Raw genomic sequence first — 22034 nt, forward strand, 5'->3', positions numbered from 1 at the left:
CTGACTTAAAGTATCCAAACTAGGAAATCCTACTTCAGTTTGTGTGCCACGCCCCTTCAAGGGTCAAGGCTCAGAAGAGGCTGGAAATTCAGAAAAGTGGGCGGGGCCTTGGAAGTTTCTGAAGATGGAAGGAGAGACGGCGGAACTAGTGTTCCAGTAGTTGTGGTTCTCCGGGGAAGCCAATTCTGGGGACCGGTAGTGGAGAGCTCTGGACCTTGTTTCCGGCCACCTCAGCGGGAAGCGGAGACGCCAGCAGCTGGGTTTTCGGGAACTAAGGTAGAGGCATAACTGTTGTCGCGGCGAAGCAAGTCAAGACGCACCTACGGCCGTCCAGGCTAGTTTTGGGTCTCGGTAGTCTGTGAAGATGGTGTTGCTCACGATGATCGCCCGGGTGGCGGACGGGCTCCCGTTGGCCGCTTCGATGCAGGAGGACGAACAGGTAAGCTCCAAGATCCCCATGACCCCGAGTTCCTGCCGGAGCACTCAGCTCTCAGCGACTGATTCCTTTTTAAGACATGGAGACCCTTGTCGCCTCCCAGACATTCCTGACCCCTGCGAAGTGCTTTTTCTCTTTTGGCAGTGGAGAAGACTACTTGTTAGAAAAAATCCTTCCTGAAGGCGAAGGTAGATTTTTGTGTTACCTGTTCCTCTTAAGAAAAACGCTCTGGAGAAGGGATAGTTTAGCTGAGTGTGATCATCCAGTGCTTCGTTGAAATCAGGATTTTTAATTTTTCGCTGCTAATAAGGCTGACTGACAGGTCTTGGGGGAAATCAGCCCCTAAATTCTTTAACTGTTCTTACTGTAGCACCTGATCCTTGACCTAGCTTGCTGACATCTATTGAAAGTAGATGAGATAATATTGCCACATATATGCACCTGTTTGAAGGCGCCTGTTTGAAGTTCAGTACAGAGCCTTCTTTCAAAGTTATGCCCGATTCCCACCTCCTCCAATAAGCCTTACTAAATTCCTATTATTGGAATTAAAATCCCTGTGTCGACTCTTTACATTTATTTTACATTTTCCTTTTTCTTTCAATAAGTTGAGTTTCGTAGCAGGTAAATAACAAATGTTAGTCATCTTTGTGTCTCCTGTAGCTTTTGCTAGTAGATGCTCAGAAATGTGTTAATTTAAAAACAACAACTCCAGATATCTTGAAAGGAAGATGCTTTGTGCCTTAAAAATCACGAGGGAAACTCCTGGTGTGAGACAAGTTCATGGAGCATGGTTGGAAGTTTCCTGAAGAAAGGAGGCTGAGAGTGAAATTTATATAATTTATTTAAAGTGATCAACTTTATTTTACTTTCTCATGCAACCTAATAAAAATTTTTTTAAAAACCCTGAAGGCCTAAAAAAAAGACGAAATATAGAAAAAAAATTGTACATAAATTTTTTGACTTTTCATTCATATATCCATAAAAAAAAAAAACCTTAATTAAACACATCAGCTGTACCAAGCCAGTGTTAATATAGGGGATTAAGGGACATAGTCCCTACTTTCATGGAGTTTACAGTTTAGTGGAAAAATGAGCTAACGAACAATTAAAACGTAGTAAAACTACAACAGAAGAGGAAGAAGTTTCTGTGGTTGAAAATGGAAAAGTTACCTAAATTGATTTTGCAAGATCAGGAAAGTCTTCCCAGAAGAAAATGGCATCGAAGCTGACAGTGTCTCCTGATAAGGAAAGCTTCTATTTGGTTATGAGCTTTTTTAGGTTTGATTTGGAAATATGTTTAAACTTCCACTTTTAGGAGAATATTGATAACGGATTATAAAGTTGCTTTGCTTAGCAGGTCATGCTACATGAAATATTTTCTATTCATTCCACAAAACCATGCCTAATTTGGTATAAAATTTGAAAAATAGAGCATACCTTGAATTTTCAATTGTGAAAAAAAAATTCTCTTCTTCAACATTAAACATTTTATAGGACTATGCAGAAAGGGTGAAATTGTTAAAATGAATGTAGGAACATGCTTTTTAGGGAGATGGTGTGGATAAGTTTTCCTTGAAGGATATGTAGTTTGACTAAGAAATAGTTTTCCCAAGGGGGCAGAAATCTGATCAGTTTTCCAACTATTTGAATTCCAATGTGGGCAAAGATTTGAAAGTCTCTGTATCAGTAGGCCCTTATTCTTTGCTTTGATACGTTATTGGAAAAAATTAGTTGATTTATTACCGTGTATTTCCTAATTCCAAATTTCGTATCAGTCTACTAAGATGGGTTGCTTTGTTTAATTGATAAGGAAGATATTTTACACAAAAATATTTTTGTCATTGTAATTGCACAGTGATTTCCATTAGGAATTTTAACTGTGATTGATAGCTTTTCCTAAACTTTTAATATCTACAAAAATATGAACCTTTGACTTATTTTTATTGTTATAATAGTATACAGCACATAAATAGAGTGTCTGCTACACTACTACATACTACTGTGCTAAGCCTGTTAAATGAATGATTTCACTCAGTCTTCATACCAATGGTTAGAATAGGTACCATCGTTATCTCCATTTATAGATAAGGAAGTTCTGAGACTAAGAAAGGTTAAGGCTCTTGCATAAAGTCACACAGCTAGTTAAGTAGCATAACAACTTTTCATCAGGGTTCCTCCCTCCCACCTTTCCTCCCTTTCTTTCTTCCTTCCTCCCTTCCTTCCTTATTAACCTACAACCATTATGTTAGTTCCAGGTGCATAACATAGTGATTTGATATTTCTGTCATCAGGGGTTTTTAAGTTTGGCACTGTTGACATTTTGGGATGGATAATTCTTTGTTGTGGGAGAACTGTCCTGTGCATTGTAGGATGTCTAGCAGCATCCTTGGCCTCTACACCTTATATGCCAATAGCGCTACTACCGCCCTCCCTCCAGTTGTGATAACCAAAAATATTTCCTTACATTGCCACATGTCACCTTGAGGGAGTGGGGACAAAATCACCCCTAGTTGTGAACCACCTTTTTTTTTTTTTTTTAATTTTAGATTAAGGTATAGTTGATTCACAATATTATTTATGTTTCAGATGTACAACATAGTGATTCACAAATTTAAAAGGTTACACTTCATTTAGAGTTTTTACAAAATATTGGCTATATTCCCTGTGCTGTATAATATATCCTTATAGCTTATTTATTTTATACATATTAGTTTGTACCTCTTAATCCCTTACCCCTATCTTGCCCCTCTTCTCTTCCCTCTCTACACTGGTAATCACTAGTTTGTTCTTTTTAATATCTGACACTAGAGCCTTAGTACCTAACTGCTATACTTTACTACCCCCTTCTAAGACATTTTAATAATGTATTTACTTCTTAGGAGTCCAGAAATAACTTTTTGAGAAATGGATATCTTGGCCAAGTAATTTTATAATTAAGTACCTTAATCATCCAGGCCAAATAATTCAATGTATTCTTTCAATTATTTACACTGATAATAGATACATTTTGGGTAGTTACTAGATGCTAGTCCCTGTACAAACTGTCTTATTCCTGGAGATGAACAGTTATTAAAATAATACAATGGAGAGTTAAAAAAAAAAAAAGATACAGTGAGTCTTATGCACTATTTCCTCTGTGCTTTAACTAGAATCAAAGGCCTACCTCAGGTAGAGAGATGAACTTTTCAAACCTAGAGTTTTCTAACTGATACTCTGTTTCTTCCTTTCTGATGTATTCCTCCTTTTTAGGTGTTTCTTCATCTACCTTTCTGTTCTACCTCAAAGTGAACCATGTTCTCTTCTCTCATTTTGCCCCAGCTCTGTGGTCATGAAGAAGGTGTTTGATTTACTCGAGTACACTAGTTGATTAGTCACTTTACTGTTACCGCTTTTAGAGGAAAATGGTTGGTTCTTAATGCCTCTGGCCTTTGATTAGTTGAGTTCAACAGGGATTTTTAAAATGATAAGAGTTTAGCTAAAGATTCTTATAAAGGCAAAAGATGGCATTTGATACAAATACTTGTTCAGCGATTATAGGTGACAACAATAAAAATTATTATGGTTGTGTGGCAGTTTACTACCCTGTATCTCCTGCATTTCACATAAAGAACCAAACCCTAAAAAGACTGTTGGATGACCTCAAATTAGTTTTACAATTTGTGTAGGCATTCACATCCACTTCACTATTAGATTACAAGCAGCTGTCTTTGCATTATACTGGGTACAAGTTTTCATTAGGTCTGTTCTAGATGAAGTGAATTAGGACATCTAATCTATTTTTAGATAAGCTGGTGGACTGTGGGCCCTTTGTGACTGTAATCTTAAAAGCAAACCTAGGGTTTATTTGTAAAGCAGTGATTATGTTATTTTGTGAAATCAAAATCAGAGCTGCCATGTAGTTTCTTGAGCATTTCCTATGAATTAAATTTAATTTTAAATAGTAAAACATCACCTAGAAGGTGGACCTACCATCACTGGAGCAATTCTAATTGTAAAGATGGTATAGCATGCTTAGGAGCAGGGGTTCCAGAGCTAGACTGCCTGGGTTCAAATCCTAGCCCCTCTCACTATTGGCCCCAAGTCCAAATATTGTAGGTACAAATGTTCAAATAGGAATGAATGAATGAGTAATTTTTCCCATTATAAAATTAATTTGTGATTTTATGGAAAATTCAGTAATTATGTTCAAAAGGACCAAAAAGTTAATAGTGATTCTTACCTGTAATCCCTATTAATTATATCCATTTGATGTGTAACCTTAATCTTTGTGTGTGTGTGTGTGTGTGTGTGTGCATAAAATTAAATAATGGGTAATACCATAAGACTAATTATTTTCATTTAGTTTATAATGAATATCTTCTCATATCATTAAATATTACCTAACAGGGAGTTCCCGTCGTGGCTCAGTGGTTAACGACTCCAACTAGGAACCAAGGGTTGGTTTGAGGGTTCGGTCCCTGCCCTTGCTCAGCGGGTTAACGATCCGGCCTTGCCGTGAGCTGTGGTGTAGGTTGCAGACGCGGCTCGGATCCCGCATTGCTGTGGCTCTGGCGTAGGCTGGTGGCTACAGCTCTGATTCGACCTCTAGCCTGGGACCCTCCATATGCTGCGCCAGCGGCCCAAGAAATAGCAAAAAAAGACAAAAAAAAAAAAAATTACCTAACATAATTTAAGTGGCTATAGTATTCTATTATATAAGTATACACCGTATATTATTTAACCCATTCCCTGTCCTTATTATTGAACTTTTTTAAAAATTATTTTTATATACATTTGTAGCTGGTTTTTTGGTTTTTTTTGTGTTTTGTTTTTGTTTTTGTTTTTGTCCTTTTAGGGCTGCATCCATGGCATATAATCAAACCTGCATCACAGGCTAGGGGTTGAATTGGAGCTGTAGCTGCTGACCTACACCACAGTCACAGTAATGCAGGATCCAAGCCGCATCTGCGACCTATACCACAGTGCATGGCAATACTGGATTCTTAACCCACCTAGAAGGCCAGGAATTAAACCTACATCCTCTGGATACTAGTCAGGTTCATTACCACTGAGACATGACAGGAACTGCAGTTTTCTTAATACATATGTGATGGTTATGTATAATTTCACAGATGTGAAATTGTTGGATAAAACATTATGCAGCAGAATTTTAAAATTTCTAATACGTATTGCCAAAAATAACTGCCAGAAGGATTGTGTTAGTGTTGTGTTCCCACGAATGGTGATGCTGATTAATCAGCAGTATAAAATGTTGGTAGGTATGCTGTATTCTTTATGTAAATATATCTCAAGTCTTGTACATTGGCAGTCACTGCTTTGTTCATTGTAAATTCCTGAAATTGTAGTGTGATTTTGGCCATAGTTTCTTGTAGTTGATATAGTTGTTAATCTCTCCTTCTGTCAGGTTGCAGTAATGTTTACAATGCCTCTTATAAAGTCAAAGGATCTGTACCAGTCTTCATTTGACTGATGGGTTTTTGCCATTTCTTTCTTTCTTTCTTTAAATTGAAGTATAGTTGTTTAAAAATTATATTTGTTTCACATGTACAACATCGTCTATTTTTATAGGTTATACTCCATTTAAAGTTATTACAAAATATTATACATCCAATGATGTATATCTATGTAGATTATTTATTTTATACATAGTAGTGTGTGTCTCTTAATCCCCTACTCCTATCTTGCCCATCTGCCCTTCTCTTTCCCCACTAGTAACCACTAATTTGTTCTCTGTATCTTTGGGTCTGTTTCTGATTTGTTATACTCATTCGTTTTATTTTTTTATATTCCACATATGTGATAACATTACAGTATTTGTCTTTCTCGGTCTGGCTTTCCCACTAAGCATGATACCCTCTAGGTCCAACCATGTTATTGCAAATGGTAGAATTTCACTCTTTTTTATTTACTATTTAACTGGTTTCTTTAAGGTGCTTACTTGCCTTTAGCTGCCATTTATGGTTGTGGTTATTTTATGAATATCAGTGTCTAAGTTCCACCCCCAAGACACTGATTTAATTTATTCGATGGTGGAATTTGGGCAGGAGTAGTTTTTCAAGATTCCCAGGTGATTCTAGTGTGAAGATAAGGTTGAAAATCATTGCTCTATGTTGGTATTATTTTGTGGCACTTTAGTAGCATTTCCAACTTTATTTACATCCCTTGCATCTGCTATTGTGGGGTCAGATACCTTCAGAATGCCTTAAATGGCATTAATGAAGGGAACAGATTGGCAAATACCTTTCAAATTTAGGAACATAGGCTATTGTATACTAATTCAAAGCATATGATGGTATTCACTACCCCCAACTGGCTGGCCAGTCATGAGAAAAATAATATATAAATAATACTATTTATTGTAATGTTAATTATTATAAAATGTTATTAATATATAACTGTGCATCTGCATGTTAATGTAGGAATATTTCTCAAGTGCACAGTCTTATAACAAATCATTGCCGTAAAAACAATGCTAAACTACAAATTGATACTTCTAGTGGTCTCTGCCAGACTCCTCTGGTTCACCTTATGCTTACTTACTTCCTTTATATTGAAATTTCCAGTTCATCATTGTATTTATTTTATTTTACCTTACTTATTTTTTTGAGTTATAATTGACATATAATATTATTAGTTTCAGTTGTGCAACATGATTCAATATTTGTATACGATGTGAAATGATCACCAAAATTAAGTCTGATTACCCTCCATCACAAAAAAAAATAGTTATAAAAATTGTTTTCTTTTTTTTTCTTGTGATGAGGACAATTTTTGTAACTATTTTTTTGTGACTGCCCTCTGGCAATCTCCAGTCTGTTCTTTATCTATGAGTTTGTTTTGGAGGCAGGATTTCACTCTTTTTTAGAGCCTAAATTCTGTTGCGTATATATACCACATCTATCCCTTCATCTATTGATGAACACAGGTTATTTCCACATCCTGGCTATTATAAATAATGCTGCAGTGAACATAGAAGTGCATGTATCTTTTTAAATTAGTGCTTCACTTTTTTTTTCAGATAAATACTCAGAAGTAGAATTGCTGGATCATGTGCTAATTCTATTTTTAATTTTTTGAAGAACCTTCATTCTGTTTTCCATAGTGGCTGCACCAATTTATATTCCTACCAACTATGCACAAGGGTTCCCTTTTCTCCATAGCCTTGCCAACACTTGCTATTTCTTTTTTCTTTCTTTTGAAATGATCACTCCCACAGCATGTGGAAACTCCCAGGCCGGGGATTAAATCTGAGCCACAGTTGCGGCAATGCCAGATCTTTTAACTCACTGCGCCTATGGGCTGCTGGTCGAACCCATACCTCCACAGTGACCAAAGCTGCTGCATTCTTAACCTACTGTGCCACAGCAGGAACTCCTGTTATTTCTTGTCTTTTTGATGATAGCCATTCTGAGGGGTGTGGTGATATCTCATTGTGGTTTTTATTTGCATTTCCAGTTCACTATTTTAAATATAGTTTAGAATCCTTTACTTGTGTATTTGTTTGCTTGTTACATGATTTTATCATTGCTTCCTTGTTTTTACTATAAGACCAGTGGTTTGCCATCTGGATTTTCAGATTTCACTTTGTACTTTCTCATAGTTAGACCTCAGGCCCAATCCCGGGGAGAACCTCATATAAACACTTTTCTATTTAAATATTTAGTTATTAAATATTTACCAGAAAGAGACTGTGTCATATCTTTCAATTCAAAATAAATAATTCAGATTCTCTTACGTTATAGATTATTATAAAATACTGAGTATAGTTCACTGCTTTTTTAATAGAAAAATCAAAATCTTTTATTTCCCCTTTCCTACAACAACAGTCTTTGCAACCCTGACTGTAGAGGGGAACATTTAAAAATAAGGACCCTGCCTCATCTGGTTGATTTCGTCCAGCTGGACAGAGAATCCCCCTTGGGTTTTTTGGATTCTTTTCTGAATTTAGTTTAGTATTCATCAGGGTTGAGAACCACTAACCCAAATGGACCATAATTTTAAATTCATAAAGTTAAACCAGGAGTACCTATTGTGGTTCAGCAGGCTAAGAACCCGACATAGTAACCAGTATCAGTGAGGATGCAGGTTCAGTCCCTGGCCTTGCCCAGCAGGATCTGGTGTTGCTGCAAGCTGCAGTCATGGGTTGCAAATGCCAAATGCGGCTTGAATCTGGTGTTGCCGTGGCTGTGACATAGGCCTGAAGCTGAAGCTCAGATTCGACTTCTAGCCCAATAACTTCCATATGCCACACACAGCTATAAAAAGGAAAAAAAAGTTAAACCATTATGAATTGTTTTTTATATATATAACTTAATCACTGTGTTGTACCCCTGAAACTAAAATGATATTGTAAATCAGCTATACTTCAATAAAAAATAAATAAAAATAAATAATCCAAAATGAAATAATTCCTTAGCATCACATGGCAAGAGTTGCTGTTTGTTTTCCTCCACTATGTGGATAAATAAATAATTTATATTTGCTTCCCATCCTACATGTACTTCTTTTCTGTTTCAGATCCAATAGGTTATGAGGTATGATTTTCTCCTTTTAAAATGACATTGCTCTTTTCCACAATAGACTTTTCTCCCTTTTAAAAAAATTTATAAAATCACTTAGAAATTGTTCAGGAAATTATTGCCTGTAATTCTATCACCTGAATATTATTTTCATTTTTATATGAACATATCCCTTGCTATCCAAGTAGATTTTGTTTGATAAAAGATATTTGACTTTCCAATATTTGCCCTTGCTTCTGTTCATTTCATTTTTACCTAGCTGCAGTTGTAGTATTCATAATAATTTGCAATCATGGGTGTTCACATTTAGTTTTGCTTAAATGCTCAATAGTGTAATACTTTGTGGAAGACTTTGCTTAGTATTTCAGCATAAAAATGAGATTCATCAGTCAGGATTTTCCCCTGAGTATAGAACATGTTGTGCAGTTTGGTACCAGTAACAGTGCAGGTGAAATGGGAGGGCACTGTCCTAAGAGTGGAAAGAACACTGGATTGAAAGAGTGCCTTAAATAGAGTTGGGGAGTACACTTTAGCTTTGTAGCAAATAACTAATGTGATTTTGTTGAAATCTAGGGATTTTGTTTTGTTTTTGTTTTGTTTTGTTTTGTTTGCCATGCCCACAGAATTTGGAAGTACATGGGCCAGATATTGAACCCGTGCCACAGCAGCAACCCAAGCTGCCTCAGTGACATCGCCAGATTCTTAACCCAGTGCACCACAGGAGAACTCCTGGTCTTCTTTTTTCTGTAAAAGCAGGCTATTTTAATTTTGTTAAAATGAATCTTATTAACCTATAAATGAAGGACTTTATACACATGATGTCCTCAAAATATGATGCTTCTCACTAATGGATGCTTCTTTTTTTGTGGAAAATTCTTAAATGAAGGTGTCTTTTTTCAGTCTGGCCGGGACCTTCAGCAGTACCAAAGTCAGGCTAAGCAACTCTTTCGAAAGTTGAATGAACAGTCCCCTACCAGATGCACCTTGGAAGCTGGCGCCATGACTTTTCAGTGAGTGTAATCCTGATTTCTTTGTGGTCATTTAAGTATAAAATACAGTAAATACAAGTAATATCTGATAAGAATGGTAACTTTTTTTTTTTTAAGTAAAGGTAACTTTAACAATACAGTCTCTCCAAACCACATCTTTCTGGACCCCAGGTTGGTATCCTCCCATCTTTAAGGGATAAAAAACCCTGTAAGACAATGGGGGGGGGGGTTGGATTTTCTTCCCCCTCCTAGCTGTCCTGGCAGCTGTTTGCTTTCCTGTAATAAAGACTTTGATTGCTTGCCAATATATATAGTCTCTCCATGGAAGCAACTTTCCTGGCTCTAATTCTGCAGGACTGAAATCTTCATTTCTGTATTCACCATGCATACAATAATTCAGCCTATTATCCTGTGTCTGGTATATGCTGTGTCCATCATGGAGTAATAGATAACTTTTGCTCTGGGAGCTTCCTGGAGCCAGACATATGTAGGCTGGTACCCTTGTTCAAACATTTATTGACAATGTGACCTTGAACAACTCACATATATTTCTCTGAGCCTCAGATTCCTCTGTAAAATAGGAAAAGTAATCATAGTTTTGTGAGGATTCTGAAGGAATCCATGTATATCACTTAACATCTTGTCTGGCTCATAGAGAATAGCCAATAAGTGTTAGTTATTATTTAGAAAGAAGAAAATTATGGAAGGTAATTTAAGAGCATCTGATCAGTAGTTATAGGTAATGCATACAGCTAAGAGAGGGATCAAAGGACTTTACTGGATTTCAGATTATCTGTAAGTAATTGGTATTAAATATTTAATGCATGTCAAGTTTGAAAGTGATAAAACAGGAAGGATTAAAAAGTTAAGGGAAGACAGAGAAGATCAGAGGAAAGTAAAATGGATAAGCTAAATAATCCTACTGTTTTAGGAACTCAGGTACTAAGGTAATATAGATCTGGGAGTAAATTGCTTTTTAACTTAAAAGGAAAAAAAAACTTATCAAAACTTATCAAAAACAAGCAAACAATTATACAAAACCCAAACAAAACCCTGCCCTAAAAGACAATAGTAGATATTATGTTTCATAAGGTATTTCACCATGAAAAAATATTCAAAGCACCTAATTATATGGTATTTTTATCTCTACCATGGTTAGGAACAAAAGACCTAAGAAAGATTTCATACAGTTGAAAAGAGATTTTCTTCTGTCTGGTTCTTTTAGGACCTTTATAATCTCATCTCTTTGTTTCCATCTGAGAGCTATTTATTAAAGATTTATCCTTTGCCAGGTATTTTCTTGCTTAATGTCCAAAGCTTATCCTCTTATTAGCAGAGAGAGACACATATGCCAATAAACAAACAAACTATCCTATAACATCTTAAGACAAAGGGCTATAATTGGGATATAAATGAAATGCTGTGAGAGCAGAGAGCAGGTGGCAATAAATTCCCATTTGTAAAGAGTAAATTTGAGGAAAGGGGATGGAGGGAGGGAGAAAACAAATTTCACAGAGAAAATTATAGTAGAATTGAGCGTATGAAAATGAACAAGGTTTCTCGAGGTACCTAAAAGAATATTATGGTTAGAAAAAAAGACAGTATAAGCAGAAATCCACAAGGATGTGAAAGAACCCAGTTTGTTGGAGAACAGCATGTCATTTGGTGTGTTAGGATACATGATGGAACGTGGCCTACACTTGTTTTGGTGGGTTCTGAATACTATACTAAGTATGATTTTATTCTATAGGTGTTAGGGAGTCTCTAGAGTTTTTAAGCAGGGTAATATGGTTGTTGTTTACTTTTTTTTTTTTTTATCATGTTTACTTTTTAGGAATAAAGGTGGTAGTTTAGAAGATGGTCCAAACTGAAGGCAAGGAGACTGGTTAATTAGGTGCCAAAGCAAGAAATAGGATATCATCATTATTATTATTTTTAAAGGCCTGAGAGATCAAATAATTGACAATAACTATGTACTGTGGAGTCCTAGGAAGCCTTAGGAGCCACATATAAAGGACAGGGATGGGGTATGTGTAATGCTTTGGGCCCTTAAACTTCTATTTAAATGAAAGAACTTCTGATTTGATTTGCTATACATATTGGTCTTCTGAATATAATTTTTCCTGAAATAAAGAGTACTGTGGCTAAAAAGACATTTGAAAACCATTGAGTAGCCTAATCTCTTTCTAAAACTATCTCAGACATGTAGTCATACAGCCTCCTTCCAGAGTGCCGGAGCTCACTGTCACAAGAGGAATCAGTTCTATTATTGAATAATTTTGAGTTGATACAGAGTTCTTCTACACTGGAAATTAGGAAATGCTATTACTCCTGAGGTTGTTATTTTCTGTATTCAGTATATATTATGGCATTAATTTCCAACTTTTAAGTATCCACAAAAATTTCCAGTTCCACTGTTTTTCTTATAGTTGGAAGAAATTTAAATGTATATATACTTGTTTATCATACATAATCAAAGGGTGGATGGAGTTACAACTCCAAGTTTTCAAGAAAAAGTCTTAGGTATTAAGATATTTTGGTTGAAGGATTAATTATGTAATGAATGAATATGTCTAAATATTCCTTTTGGAATATACTTCTAATAATGAGAAAATGTTTGCTTTCTGATTCCAGTGATTTGTGGTTTGAAATACTTTCTGATTTAGTTAACTTCAGAGGGCTTAGGCTAGAATATTTTCAAAAATTTGTATGGTCCTGAGAGTCTACTTCAAACAACTTTTTCTTACTTTTCTGTCCCTTCAGCTACATTATTGAACAGGGGGTATGTTATTTGGTTTTGTGTGAAGCTGCCTTCCCTAAGAAGTTGGCTTTTGCGTACCTAGAAGATTTGCACTCAGAGTTTGATGAACAGCATGGGAAAAAGGTTCCGACTGTGTCTAGACCCTATTCCTTTATTGAGTTTGGTAAGTTTTTGCTCCTCACCTCTCTATCAAAGGAGCAGATAATATGGAGAAGCTATTGATAGAATTTTGATATTTCTTTTTTCTGATTTTAACCTGCTGAAGTTTTGTATTCTGCTTCCTCTTCCATTCCATGCCTTTTGCCCTTTTGAATGAATGAGACTTCCTTCTCATAAGTAATTTTCTCTGATCTTTTCCTCTTTGGTGGCCTTTGCTCTTTTTTGTTGTTTGGTATGATTCTTCATTAGGGTAAAAAACTATGCTTCAAGTTTTTCCCCCAACCCAACATGCCCCCCAAGATCCTCTAATTTAAAAGAAGTACTAGAAGATATTTGGTATTGGGGGATAATATTTACTACATACAGAGGTAGCGAGCATAGGTGTCCATATTTGTACACGAATTATAGAAGTGTTTATCATTGATCAGACCTGGTAAAGTATCTAATGGTAATAGATCAAAGGAAATGTCCTATAAGTATAGGAAGTGAGAACAAGTATGATTAGACTACGTTGTTGACATTTTTAGTTAAAAAGAAGTTAGTTTTACTATCTCTGAATATCTGAAATATCTTAAGTTTGCTAGATAAGTGGATCTTCTCGCTTTTTAGAAATAAAGAAAATTTAGCAAAGCATTCAATTTTCCATAACTGTGAACTCTCCAATTTTTATTATATTTTTATAATGTCTGGTTTTTCTTAAATTTTATTTTTATAGAGCATAGTGGTCCAGTAGACCTAAGAAAAATAAGACTGCTGAATCAAAGTCACACAGGAAATTGTTGGTACACTCAAATTAGCTTAAAGGATTATATATAAAGATATGAATGGGTTAAAAGTGAACCGTAAGGTATAGTAATCTGAGACCATTAAGATGAAAGAATGTGTTGCTGGTCACTTTGTCATTCTAGATACCTACATTCAGAAAACCAAGAAGCTCTACATTGACAGTCGTGCTCGGAGAAACTTAGGTTCCATCAATACTGAATTGCAAGATGTGCAGAGGATCATGGTGGCCAATATTGAGGAAGTGTTACAACGGGGAGAAGCACTTTCAGGTATGTAAAAGCAGTACAGGTCTTGTAAAGAAGTGGTTTTTATTCCTTAGGCAAAGATAACTTATTTGGGGGGTACCTTTTAAATGGGTAGATTCTATCCAGCATTGTTAAGAATTCATCTCAAAAACAGATTACATTACAAGCTTCCAATATGATATGTTTTTTCATAGCATGGTTAGTTTTTGTGGAATTGGAACAGTGTAAAGTCTCATTCCATATCAGAAGCGATTACTGTTTCCAAGATATTTACAAAATTAGATAAGTATGTACAGAAACACTTACTTAAGGGAAATGAAAAGATGAATGTAAGGAAATTGCCAAAGATTTATTGCAGTGGGTTTTTGAGTAGCCACTTTGGGAGACTTTGCTGCTGCCAGAACAAATGTTATAAAATGCCATTTTCATTAAGGCATTCCTCTGGTGAAAAACTTTTAAAACCTCTGACTACAAGATAAGTCCTGGTCTAGTCTCAGCTTACTTTTCATTCATTCAGTGATTATTAAATGAGTACTTGTGATATGCGGGGCTCTGTGTTCTCTGGAATGGAAGATACGAAGATTGCAGATGTCTCTCACTCTCCCTAGTTCACAAAACTTCTGCCTCAGCCAGGTCAGCTTCCTCATCATGCTGGACCTGTTCTTTAAGATATAGATATGAACTGCCTCTTCAAAGAAGCCTTCTCTCATCCTTATAGCCCACAACACATTAATCTCTTTTGTCCTTCAAATTCTTTTTTTTTTCCCTGCGCTTTTCAGGGCCGCATCTAGGGCATATGGAATTCCTAGGCTAGGGGTCGAATCAGAGCTACAGCTGCCAGCCTACACCACAACCACCACACTGTGGGATCGGATCCGAGCTGCATCTGCAACATACACCACAGCTCACAGCAACACCAGAGCTCCTACCCACTAAGCAAGGCCAGGGATTGAACCCTCATCCTCATGGATGCTAGTTGAATTCATTCCTGCTGTACCACAACAGGAATTCCCTGTCCTTCAAATTCTTAAAGCACTTACCTAAGTAATGATTTTTAGCACATACTGGAATGTGTTTGTGTTTGTGTACTTACTTATTTAATTTACCTTAAAATTTATGTACTTACCTAATGTTTAAATGTTACCGAAGTGTTTAGTATAGGCATGTACTCTTTAAAGATAGTATCCTTTTATGTTTCATATCTACTTACTATATTTCTTTCACAGTAATGATCACAAATAGTTTCCTTAACATATGTATTTCATGAATTCAGCCCCATTACATATTCATGAATATATGGGTTTTCCTTTATTATGAATTTCAGATTTTAACCTTCATGTTAGTAGTCAGCAGTTGTTCCAGCATATAGCTTCACACTTTTTAAACATCAAATTCTGGGTGCGTGAGTCTATGTAAATTTCCATCCTAACAGGTTCTACCTGGGATAAAGTAGACAACAGGAATTTTTCTTAAATCCAAATTTATATACCTGTAAGTTTATCAAAAGTGTAAGTGAGTCTCTTCTAGTGCTTCTCTGATTGCAACAAAGCTGATATGCTGATTAGAAAAGAACTACATTTCTAGTCTTAAGTAATTTCATTGATTGGGAAGATAAGAACATTGTCACAATAATTTATAGACAGTATAATGAAACAAATGTCAATTGAACACTTCCTTTGTGCTAGGCAATATAGTATAGGGGAACTTTACATGTATCTTCTTTATTCTTTAGAGTAATCCCATGTGAAGTGCCTGGTATCAAGCCAGTTTTACAGATAAAGAAGCAAAGACCCAGAAAAGTTAAATAGCTTACTACAAGTCACACTGCTAGTACTCAGCAGAATTTGTTGGCCTATGGAGTCCTTATTCATCTTCAGTGAATGACAGCTTTAAATCATGTAGATAGACAATAGGAGCTGTAAGGATATAGAAGGAAGTAGATAAATGTGAAGTGAACAGGAAAGATTTCTTGAATTTTGATAGATCAGGAATGAGTGAGGAATGGTATTTTAAGAGGAAGAAAATCATACCTGCACAGAGCATATATGAAGGACAGTGAAAAGATTAGCTCACCTCAAAAAAATCTTTTCTTCCTCTCTAAGCTTCTCCATATTAAGAATCCATATTTTATTCCTTCTCTTCCTAAGTTTTAAGGTTTTAGAGCTAGGCTACTTCCTTCTCATTTCAGACCAAGAATAATTCTTATGTGTTTTGTTTTTGTTTTTGTTTTTTAGCAAAATCAAATTATGCCTTTTTTACTGCTTAAATATAACCTGTTTCTTTTAAGCCACAGGTTTTATTTTTATTCAAATGTATCACTCTACTAGATTGTAAATTCCATGAGTACAGGGATCCTGTATGTTTTGATAATTGCATCCTCTAGCACTTCTCATGGTGTGTATAAATTTAAGTATTTGCTAAATGACTTTCTCCAAAAATAGCTTTGTCTTTATGATACCATATGTTTCCAAATGTTCCTATGTAAAGGAATTCTCTTAACTATTGCTTATTTCATATGACCTAATATTTGTTCTTCCCAGTTATTCTTGACAGATTTAGATTCATTTAGCAAATATTTATTTTTTTCAGTGCTGCCTATATGCCAGATGCTCTTCTAGACACTGGGAATATAGTAATAAACATAGTAATATTTAAAAACCTTTGTCCAGGAGTTGCCACCCTGGCACAGTGGGTTAAGAATCTGACCACAGTGGCTCAGGTCACTGCAGAGGTGCAGGTTTGATTCCCCACCCACTGCAGTGGGTTAAAAAGATCCGGCATTGCTGCAGCTGTGGCTTGGATTCAGTCTCTGGCCCGGGAACTTCCATATGCCTTGGGTGTGCCCATAAAATTTTTTAAAAAATAAAAAATACAACAGTCCCCCATCCCCCACCCCAGTGAATTGTACGTTCTGATAGACTGACTGGAAAGATTCCTTGTAGCATTATCATGACTGTTTCTCATCCTTTAGCTGTTTTCTTGCATGACTAGGTGCTTTTCTTACAGTTGGTAATTTGGAAGTGGCTGTCATGCCTGTGTTATTAAGTAATGCCACGTTTCTCAATCAAAACCAGTCTCTATGAAGCAACTTCAAATATTCCAAAAGCATTCTCCAAGGAAGAACAAATTCAGATTGCAAAATAGTTTTTCTGAAATTTAAAGAAGTAAAGGGTTTGATTAGAATTTATTTATGCCAAACAGAATTTATTTTTTATCATTAAAAATATGCCATATATTTTAGCCCAGTCTAGCTTGTGTCTATCTGGCTATTTTTCTATGTGCTTAGTTAACAATTAAAAGAAGATAATGACATTACAAATGTCCTTATAGGAAAAAAAACTTTCAAAAAAATCTTTTTTTTTTTTTTTTTTTTTTTTTGCTTTTTTTTTCTTTAGGGCCACACCTGTGGCATATGGAAGTTCCCAGGCTAGGTGTCGAATCAGAGCTGCAGCTGCTGGCCTCTGCCACAGCCACAGCAATGCAGGATCCGAGCCATGTCTTTGACCTACACCACAGCTCACAGCAACGCTAGATCCTTAACCCACTGAGAGAGGCTAGGGTTTAAACCCTCATCCTCATGGATATTAGTTGGGTTTGAAACCCACTGAGCCACAATGGGAAAGCCCTAAAATCTTAATTTAGTAGATGTTGATAGTTTTCTAGCACCTGCGATTGTATTTTCATTATAATACAGCTTTCCTATGTCTATTGACATATAATTTCTGATAGTTTATCTCCATAATAATAATCAGTAGTAACTGTGTAGAAAGTCTTAGAAACTTGGTAGCAGTCACCACTGAGATATAGTTTAATATGTGTCTGGTTCATTGAATTTTCTGGTTACTGCATCTTTTATCTTACATGAATTATCTTTTGTCAAAATGTGAGAGAATCTTATTTAGAACATTAAGAGATAATGAAGATGGTTATTTTCAGCTAACATTTATCAGATGTTTACCATATTCAAGCATTATGCTCACTTTACAGGCATTCTCATATATCTATAATCCTATGTTATTACATAACCCCTATTTTATAGAGAAAGAAGCTGGGTCTTAGGCTGAGTTGATCAGTGTCACTTGACTGGTGCAATTGAGATTTGAACCAGAGTCTGAGGCCAGAGACTGCATTCCTAACCATCTCACTATACAGCCTCAAGAATTTGAACATAAGTTGATCTGATAATTTTAAAATGCATTGTAGATTTTACAGTGCTTCAGGATCATGAGTTAATCAGTACATGTAACCTTACTCTTAAAATAAAAGTGATAATTTAAGCTTCATGGTAGTTTGAAATAGTGCCATTCATTCTGGTTGTTTTTATGTCTTAATACATTTGATAAAATACTTGAGACTCATTAATGTTTTCCTTTTTTTTTATCTGTGACAGCATTGGATTCGAAGGCTAACAATTTGTCCAGTCTGTCAAAGAAATACCGCCAGGATGCGAAGTACTTGAACATGCGTTCCACTTACGCCAAACTTGCAGCAGTAGCTGTATTTTTCATCATGTTAATAGTGTATGTGCGATTCTGGTGGCTGTGAAGTAGTGAATCCCGTCATTGTCAGAGGAGAACCTAGAACCTGGCAGGTGTATGTTTTCAGGAAGCTGAGCTCACAGAGATGTGTATTAGAATTCAAGTGGAACTTCTGCCTCTAAAGACCTTGCAAGAAAAGACATGTCCTGAAAATGAAAGATTACACCTCATTTAATGAAGCTTAACCCTATGTAGAAAGTCTCTTGGGGGCAGAGGCTTTCTCTGGGTGCTAAGCCATATATGTTAGGGAACAGTAGGTTGTTTTATTTTGTTTTTTCCCCTCCCAGTGTTTTATATTTTAGATCAGCACTCACTGGGGCATTCTCATTCTCTAATGGAGCCGTCAGTGAGATTTGGCTTAACCAACCTGTGCTAGCAACAGTTTGAAATCCCTTCAGAGAAGGCAACCCTTTGGAAAGTTTTTTGACCATCTAATCAACATTCCTTTTGTTGGTGACATTTGTTATTTTCAGGAATCTGAGTTGTTGATGGCCTTTTAAACAAGACTCCAGTATGTGAAGGTTAATTGCTGTGCTGCAAGAGATCCTATCTGTTGGCCCCTGTAGAAAGTTAGCCTTTGTTATTTTCCCTTTATAATATTTTGCTTATTGTACAATTGCTCTTAGGGTTAAATGAATTATATTAAGATGCCTGAAATTATATTATAGCACTCCTTGATTAAGAAGCTAACATGTTTTCTGTCATTTACTCCTCAAAAGACTTAAAATTAGTTTGGGACATTCTTAATTTTATTTTTATGCATCTGGTTTATATTAATATATGAGTGAGTACAGCATATGGATAGTCAGAGACCCCTGACTTAGTGAAAAGCAAGGCCAGCTCATAACTACAGCTTTGTCCTGCCCCTTTCTCACTTTCTCCACTATGGTTTTCCTCTCTTTCTCTTGCCAGAATTTTCTAACATTTTAAAAATTCCTCTGTGTCCAGTAGTTTCAAGTCCATTAAGTATCTTCTCAGGATATTCTCAAATTTCAAAATAGAAAATGTTCAGCTGTGTAGTTAATTAAATTTAAATTTTTCTGGAACAACTGCTCAAACTATTAAATACATTTATCAAGTCTGAGAGCACTTCATACCTGCTTCAGTTATGGAAATTCTCTGAGAATGTTCTAGAGATAGGTAACTGATATCACAGTAGCTTCTAATAACAAACAAATACTTATGATTTTTCCCTTTTTTGCTCAGGGATGATGAGGATTTCCTCTTACCTTCTGAGGTAGAATTTTCTAAATGGGGAAAACAGGCCTTTTAAATACTGTCACAAGGCTCTACAGTATAACCTATAACTCCTATACACACTGCAAATATTTCTTTAAATTGTACAGGTACATGAGCCACCTTCTTACTTCTTAAAATCTTTGGAAAGACCTTTAACCAGTAAGCAATTTTATAACTCAGGATCATCAAAGCTACTGTTCTGATTCCTGATAGAGAAAAACATCCTATTTCCTTATAACAAGGCAAGGAGAAATGCTTATTTTATTCCTGATAATTTACAGAACTAGAATAAAGTTTTTTTCTTTCCATTTTGGACTTAAGTCTGCCAATTGGACTTTTGTGCATGAAATAAGTTACTTTTTATAGAGAATAAGTGCTTTTAAGTTCCTAAAAGGCTTGTCCCTAAGTAATGATGTTGGTAATAAAAGCCTTTGAAAGGCTGAAAACCTAAGTAGCATTTGGTACTTCTGTAGGAGTGGAGAATGGCAGCTTGTTGTTGAGAGTTGCATACTGCAGCCAAGTGGTCAGCAATGAAATAAATACTTCTAGAATGTTCCCTTCAGTGTGAAGTTTTGTTATCTAGTTAATTTACGTGCATGTATTTAGGTACATTTCTACCTAAACTCAGGTTTAATTTAAAAATGAGATGGGAGGAATGATAAACAAAGGGATAAGAAAGTAGTTTAAGATTATGATGGTAGAAAATGAGAAAACAAGTCTCATGATATGGCTCCTACTTCTATTCTTTATTAGAGAGAGTGGGAAGACCTGAGCAGATGAAATGTATCAGCAACTGAATAGGCATCTAAAATAGAATGTTAGAAAGTGCTATTCAGATTTATCAGGGGTGCATTAAGAAAGGACACCTAATTTACTGGGAAGGAGTATGGTAAGAGAAGGAGAATGGGTATTCTAGAAAGAGTCAATGGCTTGTACAAAGTCAGGAGTTAAAAGAGTGAGGCACATTTGGGGGGTTGTAATTAACTTGGTTCAACTTAATTCATAGTGTAGGCAACTGAGACTTGAGGAAGAACTAGATGGGTACACTGTCATGCAGTGCATTTTGACAACACCAGCGTCAGTGGTAAGAGATAGCATCAGATATATAGTTTCAAATGATCATTATGGCTCTAGTGTAAAAGATACATCAAAGAGGGATGAGCCTAGAAGTAGGGAGATGAACCTAAGGAGGCATCAAAGGTAGAATGAGATATAGGAGACAGGTTTCAAGTGATTTTTCAAGAAAAGAGTGATCCCGCACACCAAAAAATAACTAATATTTACACTTCTTTCTTTGCTAGGAGCTTATTTTAATTCTCACAGTGACATTTTGAAGTAAGTACTGCCCGTACCATGTGGATGAAGAAACTTTATGCTCCAAGGCATAGGACGGTTAAGTAATTTACCCAAAGTTGCAGGGCTAGAAAGTGATAGAGCTAAGATTTGAACCTAGGCAGTTTTGACTCCAGAGTCTGCTTTTCTCCACTATCCTATACCACCAAGAGACCAAATGAAACAAGTACCACAAAATGTATTTTGAATTTAACAATTAAGAACTTAATCATACAGGCAGAGTAATTCTAGAAAAGGAGGAACACAAGTCAGATTGCAATGGGTTGAGGATAGTGTGAACTACTAGAAAGTAAAGATGTTGAACTACTCTTACAAGGAGCTCTTTTGGCTAAGACACAAACTTCGTAACATATTTTGTCTTTTTTTGGGAGGGGGGTTGTACCTGTGGCATGTGGAGGTTCCCAGGCTAGGGGTTGGATTGGTGCAGCTGCCAGCCAACACCACAACCACAGCAATGCCAGATCCAACCTGCATCTTCAACCTACACCCCAGCTTGTGGCAACACCAGATCCTGTAACCCACTGAGCAAGGCCAAGCATCGAACATACATCCTCATGGATAATAGATTCTTAACCCTCTGAGCCACAGCGGGAACCTTCATAACATGTTTTAATTAAGAAATCTGACAACTCTTAATATATTTGGCACATTATATGGATGTCTGTTCATATAAATGTCTTAAGCTTTTGGGAAAACCTTTGAAAATCGAATGCTTTTATCCTATAACGATGTTCCTATGTAGATGCATGCTAAGTATCACATACTGTGAGAGCTTTCACAAACTCCGTAAAGCCTGTTCATGACATGGTAGTCTCCATGATTCCCAGCTAAGAACTTCAGGTATATAGGATGTGGAACTTAAAGGAAAGAATCCAGAAGCCTTGAAAACTGTCCAGCTGTAGTGAACTGGAAAAATTCTACAGTTTTAATTACATGGGTAAGATTCATTCTTTAAAAATTGTGTAAAAGAAACTATCAATTGTTTTTGGACCTGGTTCTACAGAAAAAA

The 22034-nt window shown here is 36.0% G+C and overlaps 1 protein-coding gene across 1 annotated transcript; it reads left to right on the forward strand.

The window, feature by feature from the left end:
• Positions 1 to 223: 223 nt before the first annotated feature.
• Positions 224 to 20227, forward strand: SEC22B (SEC22 homolog B, vesicle trafficking protein). The gene is made up of 5 exons (XM_003484218.5): positions 224 to 439; positions 9856 to 9965; positions 12708 to 12868; positions 13773 to 13919; positions 18286 to 20227. The coding sequence occupies exons 1-5, from the start codon at positions 365 to 367 to the stop codon at positions 18438 to 18440; spliced, it is 648 nt and encodes a 215-aa protein (XP_003484266.1). The 5' UTR covers positions 224 to 364; the 3' UTR covers positions 18441 to 20227.
• The last annotated feature ends 1807 nt before the right edge of the window (positions 20228 to 22034 follow it).

Source organism: Sus scrofa, chromosome 4 (genome assembly GCF_054392235.1).
Source record: "Sus scrofa isolate SSC_HxYL_T2T_F1_AM1 chromosome 4, Sscrofa_HxYL_maternal_Yorkshire_Landrace_v2.0, whole genome shotgun sequence".
In the NCBI taxonomy this organism is placed as follows: Eukaryota; Metazoa; Chordata; class Mammalia; order Artiodactyla; family Suidae; genus Sus; species Sus scrofa.